This window comes from Neoarius graeffei, chromosome 25 (assembly GCF_027579695.1).
Source record: "Neoarius graeffei isolate fNeoGra1 chromosome 25, fNeoGra1.pri, whole genome shotgun sequence".
NCBI lineage: Eukaryota > Metazoa > Chordata > Actinopteri > Siluriformes > Ariidae > Neoarius > Neoarius graeffei.
In genome coordinates, this window is record NC_083593.1 from 39551150 (window position 1) to 39568284 (window position 17135).

General features: G+C 40.4%; 1 protein-coding gene across 5 annotated transcripts in view; it reads right to left on the reverse strand.

The window, feature by feature from the left end:
- Positions 1 to 16883, reverse strand: part of slc38a9 (solute carrier family 38 member 9) — a 54770-nt gene extending 37887 nt beyond the window's left edge. For 3 of the 5 annotated variants that reach the window (XM_060909729.1, XM_060909725.1, XM_060909728.1), the window contains exons 1-2: positions 16770 to 16883; positions 4206 to 4328 (exon numbers count right to left, since the gene is read on the reverse strand). In XM_060909729.1, coding sequence (XP_060765712.1) covers positions 4206 to 4297 — 92 coding nt within the window. In that variant the 5' untranslated portion in view covers positions 4298 to 4328; positions 16770 to 16883. Of the gene's footprint in view, positions 1 to 4205; positions 4329 to 6486; positions 6530 to 16591; positions 16682 to 16769 lie in introns of those variants that run through there. The other 2 variants (XM_060909726.1, XM_060909727.1) reach the window with 2 other exon arrangements.
- Between the last annotated feature and the right edge of the window lie 252 nt (positions 16884 to 17135).

A 17135-nucleotide genomic window follows, 5' to 3' on the forward strand; every position in this document is an offset into this window, starting at 1 on the left:
ATAAAATATACCAGATGTTGAATCAGAAGGAGATTTTTTTTTGCATTATAGAAAGCTTACGTAGATATCAGCTAAATAACTTTTGCTAGTATGTATGTAACGAAGTGTATAAAGGCATATCATCAGAATCAATGAAAAAGTTTCTTCATAAAAGCACCGACACAATAATGCCGCTTTTCCACTACCAACGCGGCTGAGTCGGGCTGAGCCGTGCCGAGTCGGGCTGAGTCGAGCTGAGTGGGGCTGTTGGAGTTGCATTTCGACTACAACCGCGCTGAACCGTGCTGGCTGGAAGTGGGTGGACACATTGGGTGGAGTTAGCGAAAGTGGGTGGACGTCACATGATGTCGTTAGGCGGCGCAAACAGTGACATCAGTGATCTTTTAAGCGGTAGTCTCACGACCCGGATAGTAAACAATAAACATGGAGTCGTTAGTGTTGCTGGTCTTGGTGCTGTGGCTTGTTGTCACCGACAACGCCAACAGATACTGGCAAGAGCGTATAGATGAGGCGAGGCGCATAAGGCTTCAGAAATTCTCGTAATTCGTAATTATTCTTCTTCCGGGTTTACGGTGTTTACAGATCCCAGCGTGCTCGCGGGGCGTGTGTGGGCATGTGAGGACACTCCTCCTCACCAATCAGTGCACAGGGGAGTGTCTGCTCACGCCCCTAGCCCCACTCGGCTCGGTTTGGCTCGCTTCAGCCCTACTCCAAAACCGTGTGAGTTTTGGGTGCTAAGCAGGGCTGAAGCGAGCTGAGTCGTGCTGCTCTAAGGTAGTCGAAACGTGAGCCGTGTCGGGCTGAAGTGAGCTGAAGCGAACCGAAGTGAGCTGAAAAAGGGTAGTGGAAAAGGGCCATAACAGTGATGCAGTCAGTCCCTTAGTTGGGCTGCAAAATGACAGCAATTACACACTGCGGGGTCACATGAGGGTAAAAACGTCTGCCAAGCTGCAAGATTTTGTCAGAAAAAACACCAAATCCTTCCCTAACATACCAGATAGTACACCAATGGATTCTATATTCTTACTGAATCCATTGACAAAAGGAGGAATCTCGACTCTTTACAATGCACTTTCATGTTTAAATGGTGCCACCTCCTTAGATCATTTGAAAACAGCCTGGACAAATGACCTGGGAACAGTCATTACTGATGAACTTTGGACAGGAGCTTTGAAGCAGGTGCACTCCTCTTCGGTCTGTGCAAGACACGGGCTCTTGCAGTTTAAAGTACTTCATCGATTACATTTTTCAAAGGTAAAGCTCTGTAGAATGTATCCAAATATAAATCCTGCATGTGACAGATGTGGTCAATCACCAGCCTCGTTAGCCCATATGTCCTGGCACTGTCCGAGAATAATTATATACTGGCAAAAGATTTTCCAGTCTTTCTCGGACATCATAGGAAAAGTGATTGATCCTAACCCACTGACAGCTATCTTTTGGAGTTAAAGAACCTGGTCTCGTACTGTCTAGCTGTCAATGTAGCATGATAACATTTATATCTCTTCTAGCACGCAGACTGATTTTACTGAACTGGAAACAGGCTCGACCCCCGACTCACTCTGCCCTTTTGAAAGATGTTATGCAACATCTACAGTCAGGAAAAATTTCTCATTGAGAGGGTGTGAAGATGAATTCCATCAAATCTGGAACCCTTTTGTAGATCACTTCAACAGAAGTAAACCAATACTTCCCGCAATTTAGCCTGATGTTAATATGAAGACAGCACTGAACTACTCGATGTCCTCTTTTATTTCTGTCGCTTCTTATGGGTATTTTTTTTTCTTGTTTGTTTTCGTTTTCTTTGGTGTATATACAGTTGTGTTCAAAATAATAGCAGTGTGTTTAAAAACGTGAGTAAAGCTCAAAATCCTTATAATAGTTTTTATTTCCATGCATTGGGAACACTGCACATTATATTCTACATCAAAACGAAGAAAAATGTATGAATATTTTAATTACTTTACAGAAAATGAAGAAAAATGAACATTGCGCTGTTCAAAAAAATAGCAGTGTCTGCATTTTTCATTACAAACTCCAAATATTTACTGTATAAACTGAAAAAATCTTAAGGATTTAGTATTCCTGTGAATCACTAAACTAATATTTAGTTGTATAACCACGGTTTCTGAGAACTTCTGGCACCTGTGAACAGGTATTCCAGCCCAGGATGATTTGACAACATTCCACAATTCCTCTGCATTTCTTGGTTTTGCCTCAGAAACAGCATTTTTGATGTCACCCCACAAGTTTTCTATCGGATTAAGGTCCGGGGATTGGGCTGGCCACTCCATAACTTTCATTTTGTTGGTCTTGAACCCTGATGCTGCTCGCTTACTGGTGTGTTTGGGGTCGTTGTCTTGTTGAAACACCCATTTCAAGGGCATTTCCTCTTCAGCATAAGGCAACATGACCTCCTCAAGTATTTTAATATATGCAAACTGATCCATGATCCCTGGTATGCGATAAATGGGCCCAACACCACAGTAAGAGAAACATTCCCATATCATGATGCTTGCACCACCATGCTTCACTGTCTTCAGAGTGTACTGTGGCTTGAATTCAGTGTTTGGGGGTCGTCTGAAAAACTGTCTGCGGCTCTTGGACCCAAAAAGAACAATTTTACTTTCATCAGTCCACAAAATGTTTTTCCATTTCTCTTTAGGCCAGTCGATGTGTTCTTTGGCAAATTGTATCCTCTTCAGCACGTCTTTTTTTTTTAACAGTGGAACTTTGTGGGAGCTTCTTGCCGATAGATTAGCTTCACATAGGCATCTTCTAATTGTCACAGTACTCACAGGTAACTTCAGACCGTCTTTGATCACCCTGGAGCTGATCATTGGCTGAGTCTTTGCCATTCTGGCTATTCATCGATCCATTCGAATGGTAGTCTTCTGTTTTCTTCCACGTCTCTCTGGCTTTGCTGTCCATTTTAAAGCACTGGAGATCATTTTAGCTGAGCAGCCCATCATTTTCTGCACTTCTTTACAGTATACGTTTTACCTCTCCAATCAACGTTTTAATCAAAGCACGCTGTTCTTCTGAACAATGTCTGGAACGACTCATGTTTCTCAGGTTTTCAGAGAGAAATGGATGTACAACATGCGCTGGCTTCATCCTTAAATTAGGGCCACCTGACTGACATCTGTTTTTTCACAGAATGAATGACCTCACTAATTGAACTCCACACTGCTATTATTTTGAACACGTCCCTTTCACTTAATTATTAGATTACACAGACTCAGGAGCATGCATATGATGAATGTTGGGTCTGTTGGTTTTCTATGACTCTACTACACCTACTGGTAAATTATTTGCCATGTAGTAATATAATTTCCACCAAAAACAGTGATTGATCTGGTTAGTCGTGTTGGACTGCTATTATTTTGAACACAAGTGTATGTGTCATTGATGTATATCGGTATGTCAGATATGTTAAATATTGCGTGTATGTTAAACTCTGAAAACCCCAATAAAGTGTTAAAAAAAAAAAGTCTGCCAAATGAATCAATCAATGTAAATGAAGACACCTACACTCACTGGGGACTTTATTAGGAACACCCACACCTGCTGTTTTGTGCGGTTCTCTAATCAGCCGATCCCTTGACAGCAGCACAATGCATCAAATCATGCAGCTACAAGTCAAGAGCTTCGGTTAATGTTCAGTTCAAACATTAGAATGGGAAACATTATTGTGATCTCTGTGACTTTCACTGTGGCATGGGTGTTGGTTTGAGGTTTGAATATTCCAGAAACTCCTGGGGTTTTCACACACAACAGTCTCTAGAGTTTACACAGAATGGTGTGAAAAACAAAAACATACTGAGTGAGCGACAGTTCTGTGGGCGGAAACATCTTGTTGATAAGAGAGGTCAGAGGAAAATGGCCAGATTGATTCGAGCCGCCAGCAAGGATATAGTGACTCATAGCAACTCGTTACAACCGTGGTAAGCAGAAAAGCATCTCAGCATGCAACAGCAGACCACCAGACTGGGTTCCACTCCTGCAGCCAAGAGCAGGAGTTTTAGACTCAAGAACAAGTTCCTATTAAAGTGGCCGGTGAGTGTATAATCCTGGTGTATTTAGTCAACTGGGCACTCAGTGCATCCTTTTACTTTCAAGTCAAGACTATTACCTTGCACATATTTTCAGTGTTGTTTTATGATCGTGTGTGCCTTACAAATAAAATATAAACAAACGCGTACCTTCTTTGTCTAGGGTCCAGGAAGTCTGTCTGGTCTGCGTAGTAAGCTTCTGCTTGAATCGAGCCCAGCAGAGGTTTCCCCTCATCCTCCATGACCTCTTCTGATTCACTTCAAAATCATTGCCTGGTGAAAAAAACATACAAACACAGTAAACATTTCCTGAACATTCTACAGAGGAAATTTCTAACAGATTAATGATCCGGGGTTTCTTCAGATGAAGCACAAACCTAAAACCAATTAAACTGAAGATAACTAAAGCACAGACTGGACACTGTGTTGTTCCTGAGAATCTGACTTTCTACGGTTCGAGTCCTCTCACTCCAACAAAAGGAGTTGAGATTCCTGGACAAAAAATAGATCGGGGACGTCATGGCTCAGGTGGATAAGGCGCCATACCATAAATCCGGGGACCTGGGTTCGATTCCCGATCCCTCCCCGTCTCTCTCTCCCGCTCATTTCCTGTCTCTATACTGTCCTATCCAATAAAGGTGAAAAAAGCCCAAAAAAAATCTTTAAAAAAAAAAAAAAAGATCAGCAAACAACAACCACATTCCAGCTCATACAATACTGTCAGGGAAATTATGTTTCTTTACCAATTTCTAACCTTTTCTATCTGCTGCAGTTAAGAGTTTAAGAGCAAAGACTGAGCAAATTGATCAAAAGTTCTGAACTAATAGACGATCAAATGAAATGATTAATGTGGCTATATGTTACAAAGCAAATAAACAATGTAAGGCTAAATGCTGATAAGGAGGAAAAGTTTAATATAACCAGAAGAAGCAGCCTTTATGTGTCACATGTACACTAGAGCACAGCAAAATTCCTCCTCTGCATTTAACCCATCTGAAGCAGTGAACACACACCCAGAGCAGTGGGCCGCGATGCTACAGGACCCTTACTCAACACGGTCAGAAACAGGGGTACAGTCGGAGTCCATTTCTGTCCCCCAAAGTACAGTCTACACTAATGTACCCCCTTGGGCTCATTATTGGACCTCAAGGTAACTATGTGTACCTTTTTAGGGCAAAAAAGGTACATACATGATCCCAAGCAGTATATATAAAGAATACAAATAAGTACCTTAGAGGGCACTGCTACAGTGACGAGCCATTCTACGCCTAAAGGTACAATAATGTACTTTATTTTCTGAGAGCAAAGGGCACTTCAACCATGAATACAAAAGGAGGGAGTGTTCATTCACTCCCCCCAGTTGAGGGAATCAAACCACCAACCCTTTGTACCCAAGGCTGCTTCTCTAACCTTTACGCCCTAACTGCCCCACGGCCTGAAGAGGAAAATTTGAGTTGATTTAGGACTTCTCAATATTTCAACACACTTGTATTGTTGGACCGAAATTTTGTGAAGCATAAAAATATCTTCAAGCGTTGTGATACACTGTATAAAAGTTCAAGCTGGTTAAACTCAGAAACGAAAGTTCATGTGAGTAAACTCAACTTGAAGATAACTTTATAACTTTCAGACACGAGTTAAAATGAACACGGGCAACCCAGACACAAACTCACAAGTAGTCAAGAAACTTTAAGATTCATTTAGAAAATTTATAAACTTGAGTTCAATATCCAAAACTTGCCATGACAATTGGAATTAAAGACAAGAAATAAGTTCAAATAAATTCATGCGACTATAATTTTGTTTGTTTTTTACAGTGGCAGATTCTACCATAACAGAGGCCAGTTAAGTCCCATCTCCTTAAATTGCTGAATTGATTGTTTTGATCATTCTATTAAGTTTTTCTAGTAGCATTTGGGGTCTTGGACAGTCACAGTAAATTTTAGGACAGTAGTCCTGGGAACTAATTAATAAAAGCCTGACATGACAGACATGCTAAATGACAATAGAAACACATCGGTTTCTATCATCAAAATCTGACAGACAAACTAACGTCTACCATCATATTCTGACAGACACTCGAGATGACAATAGCAACAAAACTGTTTCTTATATTATTAATCTGACAAATAGTAATAATATTAAATACCTCATCACTAGAACCAAATAATAAAATAAAATATTGAAATAAAAAAGATAAAATTTATTTTCAAAATTGAAATATCAACAATAATTGTCAGAACAGTGACTTTCGCGGGGAAATAACACATTGAAATGGCCTGTCGGCTGAAAAGGTTGCAAGTGGCTCTGATTTATCTCAACTTACGATAGTTTTCCTCCAGAAAACTTTAAATATGAATGCACAAATATATTCTCAATGTTTCTATCGTCAAAAATTTCTATCGTCAGGATAGCTGACTGAAAAGCTTACCTTGATTTATTTGATGAAATCTAGCTGTCAGAACTCCAAGTCTTGCCTGGAAGTAAATGTCTGCGGTCACAAAAATCATGTGCAGTAGAATTTCCTCTTTGCGTCAGTCAACATGTGCGTGGTGAGGGCTTGAATTTTGCTATCGTCAGGTGCATTAGACTGACAGACTGACGATAGCATTTTTTAAAAATAACTGTGGGCTTCTCTCGTGAACGAAATAGTTTTTTCGCTGTTAATCTATTTCAACTCTATCTGTTGACACCCAAAAATGATAAAGCCTGCTTCCACACGATAACTACCAAAGATCCATAACGGCCGAGTCTATCGTCAGGTCATCTGACAGAAATTCACTGACGATAGCAACAGGGATAATGAAAGGGATTTTTAAAATGGGAGTTATATGTCTGTCAGATATATCAAAGAAATAGAACTTTATTCTTTAAAAATCTTTTATTGATATACTCAGTGTATTTTTAAATGACGTGCTGTTTTAGAAGACCAAATACCATATTTTCAATCTTGAAAATATTACCTCACTGAAAAAAGGACAAGAAAAATTTCTTATTTTGTGGGCAAGTGATTAATGGATCCAGTTATGGTAGAATCTGCCCAGTGTACATCACTAACCACCAGGCCTTGTATTAATACATTTTGTTGGGTCCTGAATGTAATCCAGTCGTGTGCAAAAGCCTTAGGCGGCCTATAGATTTTTTTTTTTCAAACCACTTCTACATTATCGAGTCAGGACAAAAACATTTTAGATTCCAAACATTAGTTTTCCAGGACAAAATTAAATATTACAGAGAAAAAAATGCTTGCATGTCAGTAAAGAAAGCAGGACATTACATAAGAGACACTTTTCAAACAAAAACATCAAGAAGGCTACTGGGTTTTGCTGCAAAATTAAGAAGCGAGTGTGACAGTCAAAGTGTCCAGAAGAACTGTGGCTGGTTCTGTAAGATGCTCAGTAAAACCTACAGCTCATTTCCTTATAAAACTGCACTCACTGTACCTGAAACGACTTTTTTTTTTAAACAAAGGGGCATCTCACATAGGGATGGCGAAAACTAAAAAAAATCTTGACTGACCACCGAGCCTCATTACCCGGTTAAAGTCGGTTAACCTACGAGTTTAAACAGGGATGCAAACAGCGCGCCTTTTGGCGGATGCCGCCTTTTTCACGGCTGAATCGTGCAGATCCGATTTTTTTTTAAGGGGGGGCGTTGGAGTGTCTGAATAATTTCATCAGAGTAAATTCTGTATTAAAATTACTAAATAAGCAAATGCCGTTACAGTCCATGAAACATAGGAAGTATGAGAAGAAAACAGTAAATCAGAAAGCTGCGCACATTTGCGCAGCTTCCACGAAAACGTGCGCAGCTTTCTGATTTACTGTTTTCTTCTCATACTTCCTATGTTTCATGGACTGTAACGGCATTTGCTTATAGTAATTTTAATACAGAATTTACTCTGATGAAATTATTCAGACACTTAAAGGGGTACCAAATATAATATATACAGTTGCTGATGTGACAAAGTAACGTATTCTTAAGTATTCTATCAAATTTATATACTAGAAAACAACGAAATATCTTGGTAATTGTAAATATAATACTTTATACGCTAAACCGCACAAGAGTCGCCATTTTTAAAAGACCGTGACGTCAGCGCTACCCACTGCACTAGCGGAACTCTCCGAAATAGAGGAGATATGCGTGTAATCATGGCGTCGGGCGCATCAAGTGAAAGCGACAGCTCTGTCGAATCATACGAAGAGATCCCGCAAGACACACTGCAAGCAGGCTATGGCTTAGAAGGGTACCAGTTTGAACCTAGGAGAGGTACTCTCGACTCCGGTGATGAAATAAGAGAAGAAAGCTCGGATGACGGCGAGGATGAGACTGATGCTGACCATGGGTATGGCGAGCGTGGGGCAGAGCGTATGCGTGCAGGTGACACGGCGTGGTGCTCGTGCGGAAAATGTAACGTGGAGTTGCTCACGAGTCCAGCAGAATTTATTTGCTGCAATGAGATAGGCGCCACCCGTGGACTTGCGAAATCGTCGCAAGAGGCAGAAACAGGTATTTCACACGTGCTATTCCCAACCTCAATGAGCCAACACAACTGGGCACATACATACGTCACGAGTGTTACGCAGAGAAAATGAACGTGCATTCTGATTGGATAAAATTAATATCATGGCGGGCTGTTCAAACTGCGGAAATAGTTTGCTCGAGCTACTTTCAAAACACTATAACTTTCCAACCTTAGAACAAAAAACTTTTGTAAGTCTTGAATAAGGTTCGTTAATGTGTGTTTTATTGTTATATTTACTCTATATATTGCCCTCTGTTCCTCTTTAAGTCGGCATCTGCGCCTTTAGTTTGTGTGGAGAGATATGATCTGCAATAACATGCACTGTTGGCTACAGACCGAAACATACTTTCAGAATGCACTGGCCAAGGCATGACTAAACTCGATGTGCCTTCTAATAATAATAAAAAAAAAAAAAAAAGAAAAAACAGAATAGTAATTTGTAAGCTAAAAAGCCTGTTAGTGTAGCAGATTAGTGGCAAAATACTTCACTTAATGATACAAGCACCAAATTTTGCACAGACATAGATAACATCAAGATGTTTCAAAAAAGCCCGGTAGCCACTCAAAATGGCGGCCATTTTTCAAGATGGCCGACTTAAAAATGCATTTTGTACTGATAAAGCACTTCACTTCATGATATTGTCATCAAATTTTGAAGAAACATAGCTAAAGCCAAATAGCCTCTAGTAAGGTTAGTATCCTCACAAAATTTAAAAATGGCGGCCATTTTAAAAGATGGCTGGCTTAAAACACAAATTACTGACAGAGCACTTCATCGAGAGATAGTCATAAAATGAGCTAAATATATAGTTTAGACCAAAGTGCTTAAGGAATTCCTGATAACCACACATACAGTAAAGATGGCAGCCATTTTCCAAGATGGCCAACTCAAAAATACATGCCTTATAGATAGTTTTCACATGACGTCACAGAGTCAGGGATTCCCTACTGGCGGCCGTCTTGCGGGTCAAGCTTACCGTATGGGTCACTGAGCACACATTGTAACGCGCGAGTACAAAGTCTTCAAAAGAACCCAAGCAGGCTATTTAAAGCTAGCAATGGTGCACACCTGTTGTATTTACGGCTGTCGTAATAGCTCAGGTGATGACGTCAAGCGGAGCTTTTATGGAATTCCCACTGTACGGGAGCACGAAGGCGAGCAAACAAAGAAACTCAGCATACAAAGGAGAAATCTATGGCTTGCAAGAATCAACCGCAAGGATTATCAGCCTTCCAAACACAGCAAAGTCTGCGCCCATCATTTTATAAGTGGTAAGTTGTTTAAATAAACAATCAATTGTGTTTAAGTTTGTTTTTGGAAACCAAAACATTGTGTAAACAATCTCTGGAGGATGCCTAACTGGAACTGACATGGTACTGTAATACCACTAATGGATGTAAAATTTGTCTTAAATCAACTCGATATTATACACACACATTTATATGCAGTATTGAGAGCTCTAAAATTCCAATGTTTACATACCTTGGCTGTAATTAGGACACGACTGTCACTTGGTTTTATATGGTGGACTTCACGGACCCAGGGGAAGTCATGGCCTAATGGTTAGAGAAACAGCTTTGGGACCAAAAGGTTGCTGGTTCGATTCCCCAGACTAGCAGGATTGACTTAAGTGCCCTTGAGCAAGGCACCTAACCCCCAACCGCTCCGGCAAGAGTGGTGGCGTACCTTGTGTCTGATTAGCCAAAGAAAAACTGATGATGTGATCATCAGTTTGGGCATTGAACCCGACCAACTGAACTGACGGACCCAGCCACAGACAAAATAATTGTATGACTCCAGCGACTTGTATGCTTTGAGGTCGTCAAGTGTGTAGGCACTTTTACCATTCACAAAATAGTTCACAATATCAGGGTACGATATGGATGGCAGCCCTGCATAGTCACTTGAAAATGCATCTTTGTCCACTTCGTAGGGGTCAATTCCCCCAATCAAGGCCAGTTTGGCTGCATACCGTTGTCGTGAGATGTCGTCCAATGTATCCATATACTTCCGTTTGCTTGATTTTGCCGACATTGATCTTTATTTTAGAAAACTGACTATATAACTTTATAAATTCGTCCGAGATAACGTAGCCGGTAATAGCGATGGTCCGTTTTGTTAGCCCCACAAGATGGCGGCTGGAGGGCGTTCCCCGGAATGCCGTGACGTCAGTGAAAACTATCTATTGACTGTGACAGAGTACAACTTAATAAATCATCAAATTTGACAGAGCTCAAGAAAACAGCCAATTTTTCATAATATTTGAAACAAAACCATATCATTGAAAACACTTAACTACATGATGCAACAACCAAAATTATAAGAAACATAGCTTAGGCCAGTTCATATTATCTTTTGCACATAAAGATAATAAAACAGCCTCATTCACATATATACAGATAAATTCTCATTTCAATATTACTGCTAACATATGTAAACAATATAACAAACCTCTGGTGATTTAAAACGCAACTAATCATAGGTATGAAAATATACAAACTAATGCCATTAGGGCAAAACAACTGGAACAAAACAACCTTGTGGTTACATTGTAATAGAGCAAGAATGCAAAAGCTATGACACTGGGTCAAAACTACTAAAACTACCAAAACAGGAACAATCAACATAACTTAAACTAAATACTAAGCTCAACAAGTTTATGTACATTTTATGAGATCCATTTGCCATACATGTATGTCTCTTATCTTGGCACACAGTTACAGCCACAGAGCTGTGTACATTTCAAGCCAAGTCGGTAACACGTGCAATTTCCATGGCAAACACCCTTGCACTTCGTAAGTTGCTGGCAACTCTGACTAATTGGTGCCAAAGTGGTCCACAATTAGCCTGGGCCTGCCCATCCTAAGCGTGACGCAACACGAGGGCCTGTTGCGAGCTTAGTCTGGCCAGGCAAGCTATCTACAGCTCTTCCAAGCTCCCGAAAAATCAGGAACCAATCAACTTTGAGCATCTCCAACGGCCCTGGGTAGAGGCGTGTTCAAGGCACTGACGTAGTAGAACTGCGACCGGAAGCCATAGATTGTTTACAGAATCTATGCCGGAAGCACTTCATTCACGCTTCCGCATCCATTACGCATAGATGCTGTATTGAAAGCATTCAACGGGAAGTTCTCATTGAAAACGGAGCAAAGAGCAGCCCTGGAGGTATTTATTGAAAGGAAGGACGCTTTCGCCTTGCTCCCGACCGGCTTCGGTAAGAGTTTAATCTACCAGTTAGCCCCGTCGTGTCGCATACGTCAGAGGAAAGAGTGATGTGATTGGTTTAAGCTTCGTCACAGCCTTTTCTGGCTTCGACCAGTAGCAAACTGAGGCATTTCAGGGAGGCGGGTCAACCACGGGCTCTGGGAAACGGTTGGGCTTAATATCTTGGCCAGACCAATAGCTCGGAGAGCTTTGAAGTCGCGTTAGCCAGGCTAGTCCACAATACCTTCCAACCATCACCCTCTTTCTCCCATCCCCATTCAGATGGACTTTCTTCCTGCATTTCTCTACACATTGCTTGTCCCCAGATGTTTGCAGATTTATCCTGTGTTGCACGATTTGTTTGTTGCACCAGTGCTCCTTTTGTAGGGGGGATTGCATCATATGCCCTCTGTTTTCGAGCAAACAACTCAAGACGGGCCTCATCAACACTATCTAAGGGACAGCTTTTGTCAAACAACAAGATAAACTTTTCAAGATGTTTGAAATCATTCTCTTCAATATTGGCAGGGTATTGACTCAGCTTAGTGAACACTTGAGATACTTCTGGACCCCAGGGTAAGTGGGTTTAAAAGTCAATGTCGAGCCCTGATAGAATGGGTTATAATTCCTGTTTAACCTGTAAACAGTGTACATAAAAGGCATGATATTCAGATGTTCAGCTAAATCTGAGGAGCATTTCATATGTCATCACTGTATTATTGCTTTTATATAAAGGAAAGAAAAAAAAAAAACACATACTTTTTCCACCAAGAGATCTTCTTGTCATGTACAAGAGGCAGAGCCAGGAGCGTCGTAGTGGGGGGAAAAGGGGGATGGAGTTACCAGGGCCCCAAGTGGGGGGAGGGCCCTTGAGGAGTCTGCAATTTTATTTTCCTTTAAATATCAATACCATTTATTTACTGTTGCCTAAAATAAAATATACACTGATCAAATGTGTGAATTTGGTGAAGAATAAACAAAATCATGTGAAATGCATCATTTAATTATGTGTATATGATGTAATAAACTGTAAAATGTTAATTGCAGGTCAAAATATAGATATTATGCTTTCCCGCTTTTTCGGCCGCCATTTTGGCCGCCATCTTGAATTTTTCAGGTGGCTACCAGGCTTTTCTGAAGGAGGGGTATCTAAACTAAGTCTGTGCAAATTTTGGTGCTTGTATCATTAAGTGAAGTATTCCTGTAAAATTTGGACCTAATCTGCTACACTGTGTGTCTACACTTTTCTTTCGCCGAGTGGCAGCTGTCTTCAACTGGGGCGGGAGGGCGGGACATGACTGAATGGGTGTTTCTGATTTGTCAGCTGTTGTCCTTACACCGCATGGCATGCCCCAAGCGTTTACAACACAGAATTCCAGGTTCTCCGCTCCAAAATCGACAGCTTCAAAATGATTGGGGTTTTTTTTAACCGACAACCAAAAAAAATTTAACCGGTTGACATTGATTCGGTCAACCATCGGTCAAACGGTCATCGGTTAACATCCCTCGTCTCACACCAAATATTGACTTTGTTTCATTTATTATGGCTTACTGCTGTTTATAGAGTGGTGGCTACAATTATCGACAGTCCATAATTATTGACACCTTTTCAGATTTACCAATAAAAAAAAACATTTTACAAAAGTGAGTTTCAGTCACAATGCATCAAATTGCATCACAATGCATCAATGGGGGCGGCATGGTGGTGTAGTGGTTAGCGCTGTCGCCTCACAGCAAGAAGGTCCGGGTTCGAGCCCCGTGGCTAGCGAGGGCCTTTCTGTGCGGAGTTTGCGTGTTCTCCCCGTGTCCGCGTGGGTTTCCTCCGGGTGCTCCGGTTTCCCCCACAGTCCAAATACATGCAGGTTAGGTTAACTGGTGACTCTAAATTGACCGTAGGTGTGAATGTGAGTGTGAATGGTTGTCTGTGTCTATGTGTCAGCCCTGTGATGACCTGGCGACTTGTCCAGGGTGTACCCCGCCTTTCGCCCGTAGTCAGCTGGGATAGGCTCCAGCTTGCCTGCGACCCTGTAGAACAGGATAAAGCGGCTAGAGATAATAATGAGTTTCAGTCACAACAGTTATTTTTGGTTAATTAATCAACCGACAGACCCCCCTCGCGCTTTGATTTTGTCGTCTGATGACACAGCTTGTTACCTGAGATGGAATTTTTTTCAGCACGATCAGCAATTTGAGGAAAACCCGGACATTATCATCACAGGTAAGCACGGTGGAAAGATCATGGATGTGTTTTTACTTATCAAATTCATGATCTCCTCGTCGAAACCTACTTTGTTTCTTACGCTTTCATTTGACAGCCGCCATTTTGTATCTAAACGCGCGTTTGAGAAGAAGTCACGTGAGGTGTCGATAATAGTGATGACTTTCACCAGCATCCACCATTATCGACACCCTGTGGAATTAAGTGACATTTACAACTGTTATGGATCGATCTTTGTGTAACATTGTTTAAGTTGATGAAGTACTTTAAAAATATATAAAAGTGCTGTGATTTATTATAATAATGATAATTTTTTTTCTGATTCACAACAGAATGGAATGTTTATTTGGAATCCTACTGCAATAAACAGAATGGGACCAGAATTAAATTCCTAACATAGAAAAAAAATTACATGCTTGAAATATTCAGATTTTTCTATTCCATTCAGAAAATGGTTTTTTTGCAGTTTGTTGTAAATATCTACCACATATTACAATATCAGTAGACATTTTATATTTTGGTTTGAGGAATGACATGTGACCTTTGACCTGGATTTTCACGGGGTTACAACGTTAATTTCCTGTAGACATTTATTGATAAACTACACAACTAGAAATTAATACAAACAACAACGAATGATTAACAAAATGTGAGCTATGAAAATATTTAGAAAGTGGAACAAAAAGATTTTCTGACAGGTTAAACTTTATCAGTTCATCTGTTTACAAACATGAGAATTACTTCCTCATTTACGTAAGCACCGACATCCATATATTTATATAAAAAAGATATTTTGTACTGGGCGGCACGGTGGTGTAGTGGTTAGCGCTGTCGCCTCACAGCAAGAAGGTCCGGGTTCGAGCCCCGTGGCCGATGAGGGCCTTTCTGTGTGGAGTTTGCATGTTCTCCCCGTGTCCGCGTGGGTTTCCTCCGGGTGCTCCGGTTTCCCCCACAGTCCAAAGACATGCAGGTTAGGTTAACTGGTGACTCTAAATTGACCGTAGGTGTGAATGTGAGTGTGAATGGTTGTCTGTGTCTATGTGTCAGCCCTGTGATGACCTGGCGACTTGTCCAGGGTGTACCCCGCCTTTCGCCCGTAGTCAGTTGGGATAGGCTCCAGCTTGCCTGCGACCCTGTAGAACAGGATAAAGCGGCTAGAGATGATGAGATTTTATATATACACACACCTGTGAGTGTTTAGTCTATGTCTTATCTAGAGTGTTTATATTTGTTTATTTCAGTTATTCTATTTTTTGCATTGCCTGTTTGCACCGTGGGTCAGAGAGGACTGAAATTTCATCTGTGCTGTATGTCGAGCATGTATAGCATATTTGACAATAAAGTTGACTTGACTGCAACCCTGTAGAACAGGATAAAACGGCTAGAGATAATGAGATGAGATATTTTGTACTGGCGGCACAGTGGTGTAGTGGTTAGCACTGTCGCCTCACAGCAAGAAGGTCTGGGTTTGAGCCCCATGGCCGGCGAGGGCCTTTCTGTGCGGAGTTTGCATGTTCTCCCCGTGTCCGCGTGGGTTTCCTCCGGGTGCTCCGGTTTCCCCCACAGTCCAAAGACATGCAGGTTAGGTTAACTGGTGACTCTAAATTGACCGTAGGTGTGAATGTGAATGGTTGTCTGTGTCTATGTGTCAGCCCTGTGATGACCTGGCGACTTGTCCAGGGTGTACCCCGCCTTTCGCCCGTAGTCAGCTGGGATAGGCTCCAGCTTGCCTGCGACCCTGTAGAACAGGATAAAGCGGCTACAGATAATGAGATGAGATATTTTGTACTGAATACAAGTTTATGTAAAACAAATTTTAAATCAAAACTATGTTTTGTTAACTTAATACCACATACTGATTTTGTTTTTAAATAAATAATTTGAATGTCGATAATCGTGGAACGGTGTCGATAATTGTGAAACGGTGTCACAAGATCTGATACGCGAAATAATCAGGAATCAACTCTTTTTTTTTCCCAGTAGAAGTCTGAGTAATTATTCATGCACAATTTACGTATTTAAAGTCTTTTCTACTTTTGCAATGGCCAAAAGATTGTTTAGGTGGTGTCGATAATTGTAGCCACAGCTCTATTTTATTTTAAAGCAAAGGCTCACCATACCACATATCAACTTCCTTTTATGTATTCCTGTTAACTGCTCTTTATAGTATTTTTATGTTTAAAAAAAACACTTAAATATCATTGTTTTTGAAGGCATCTTTGCTCTACAGCATTTCTTTACGTGTCTAAAACTTCTGCAATTTTTGCAGAACTATAAATGTCTGTCCAAATGAATGAAACTGTTTCAAAATTTCCAACATATAACATTACAAATATTTATCAACACTGTTTACTTGATATTAGGCAACTTTTTTTTCAATCAAATCAGAGTATAAAAGATTTACCAGTATGAGACAAAACCAGCTGGTAATATTGTGAAATTTGATATTAAAAAAAGTAAAACCAGGACTAGTCTGGAGATATTAAAAAAGTTAGCTCTGAAAGAAAGCATTCCATAGCACACAAAAGTGGAAAGTTCAAACTTGACAGGTTTTTTTTTTTTTAATTAATTATAACCTTACTTACAGATTTGTACTTTAGGAATGCTCGCCTATAAAAATCGCTGATGAGGTAAATATCGTTAGCTTCAATGCTAACCCAGTTCCTGATTCTTTTACTCAACACCAGCCTTTTACTCCACAAACCCAGCGTCATTAAAAAAACCTTACATATTTTACATTTTGATTTATCTTTGTTAACTTACCTATTAAAAACGGTCGTATGGTGTTACTTTCTTTCCCAATACACCGCAGAAACAAAAATACATTAGTAAAATAACTTGTGAATTGATGCTAAGTTACAGGCCTTGTGGAACATGTAGTTAACATTTCACTCAGATGTAACGTAATGGTAAAGCATGGGCACGCTGATTAAACTACATTACCCATAATGCATCTGCATTTTGAGGATTGGTCTGATTTCAGTTTACTCACTACCTCGGGCCACTTTTATGTTCAATTCAAGACAAAACAGTCCCTTTAAACCCACAGTACTTTCATTGTGCAAATATACAGCCACTCATTTCACTCATTTATATCATATTTAAATGAATAAAACTGTTTATAAAGTG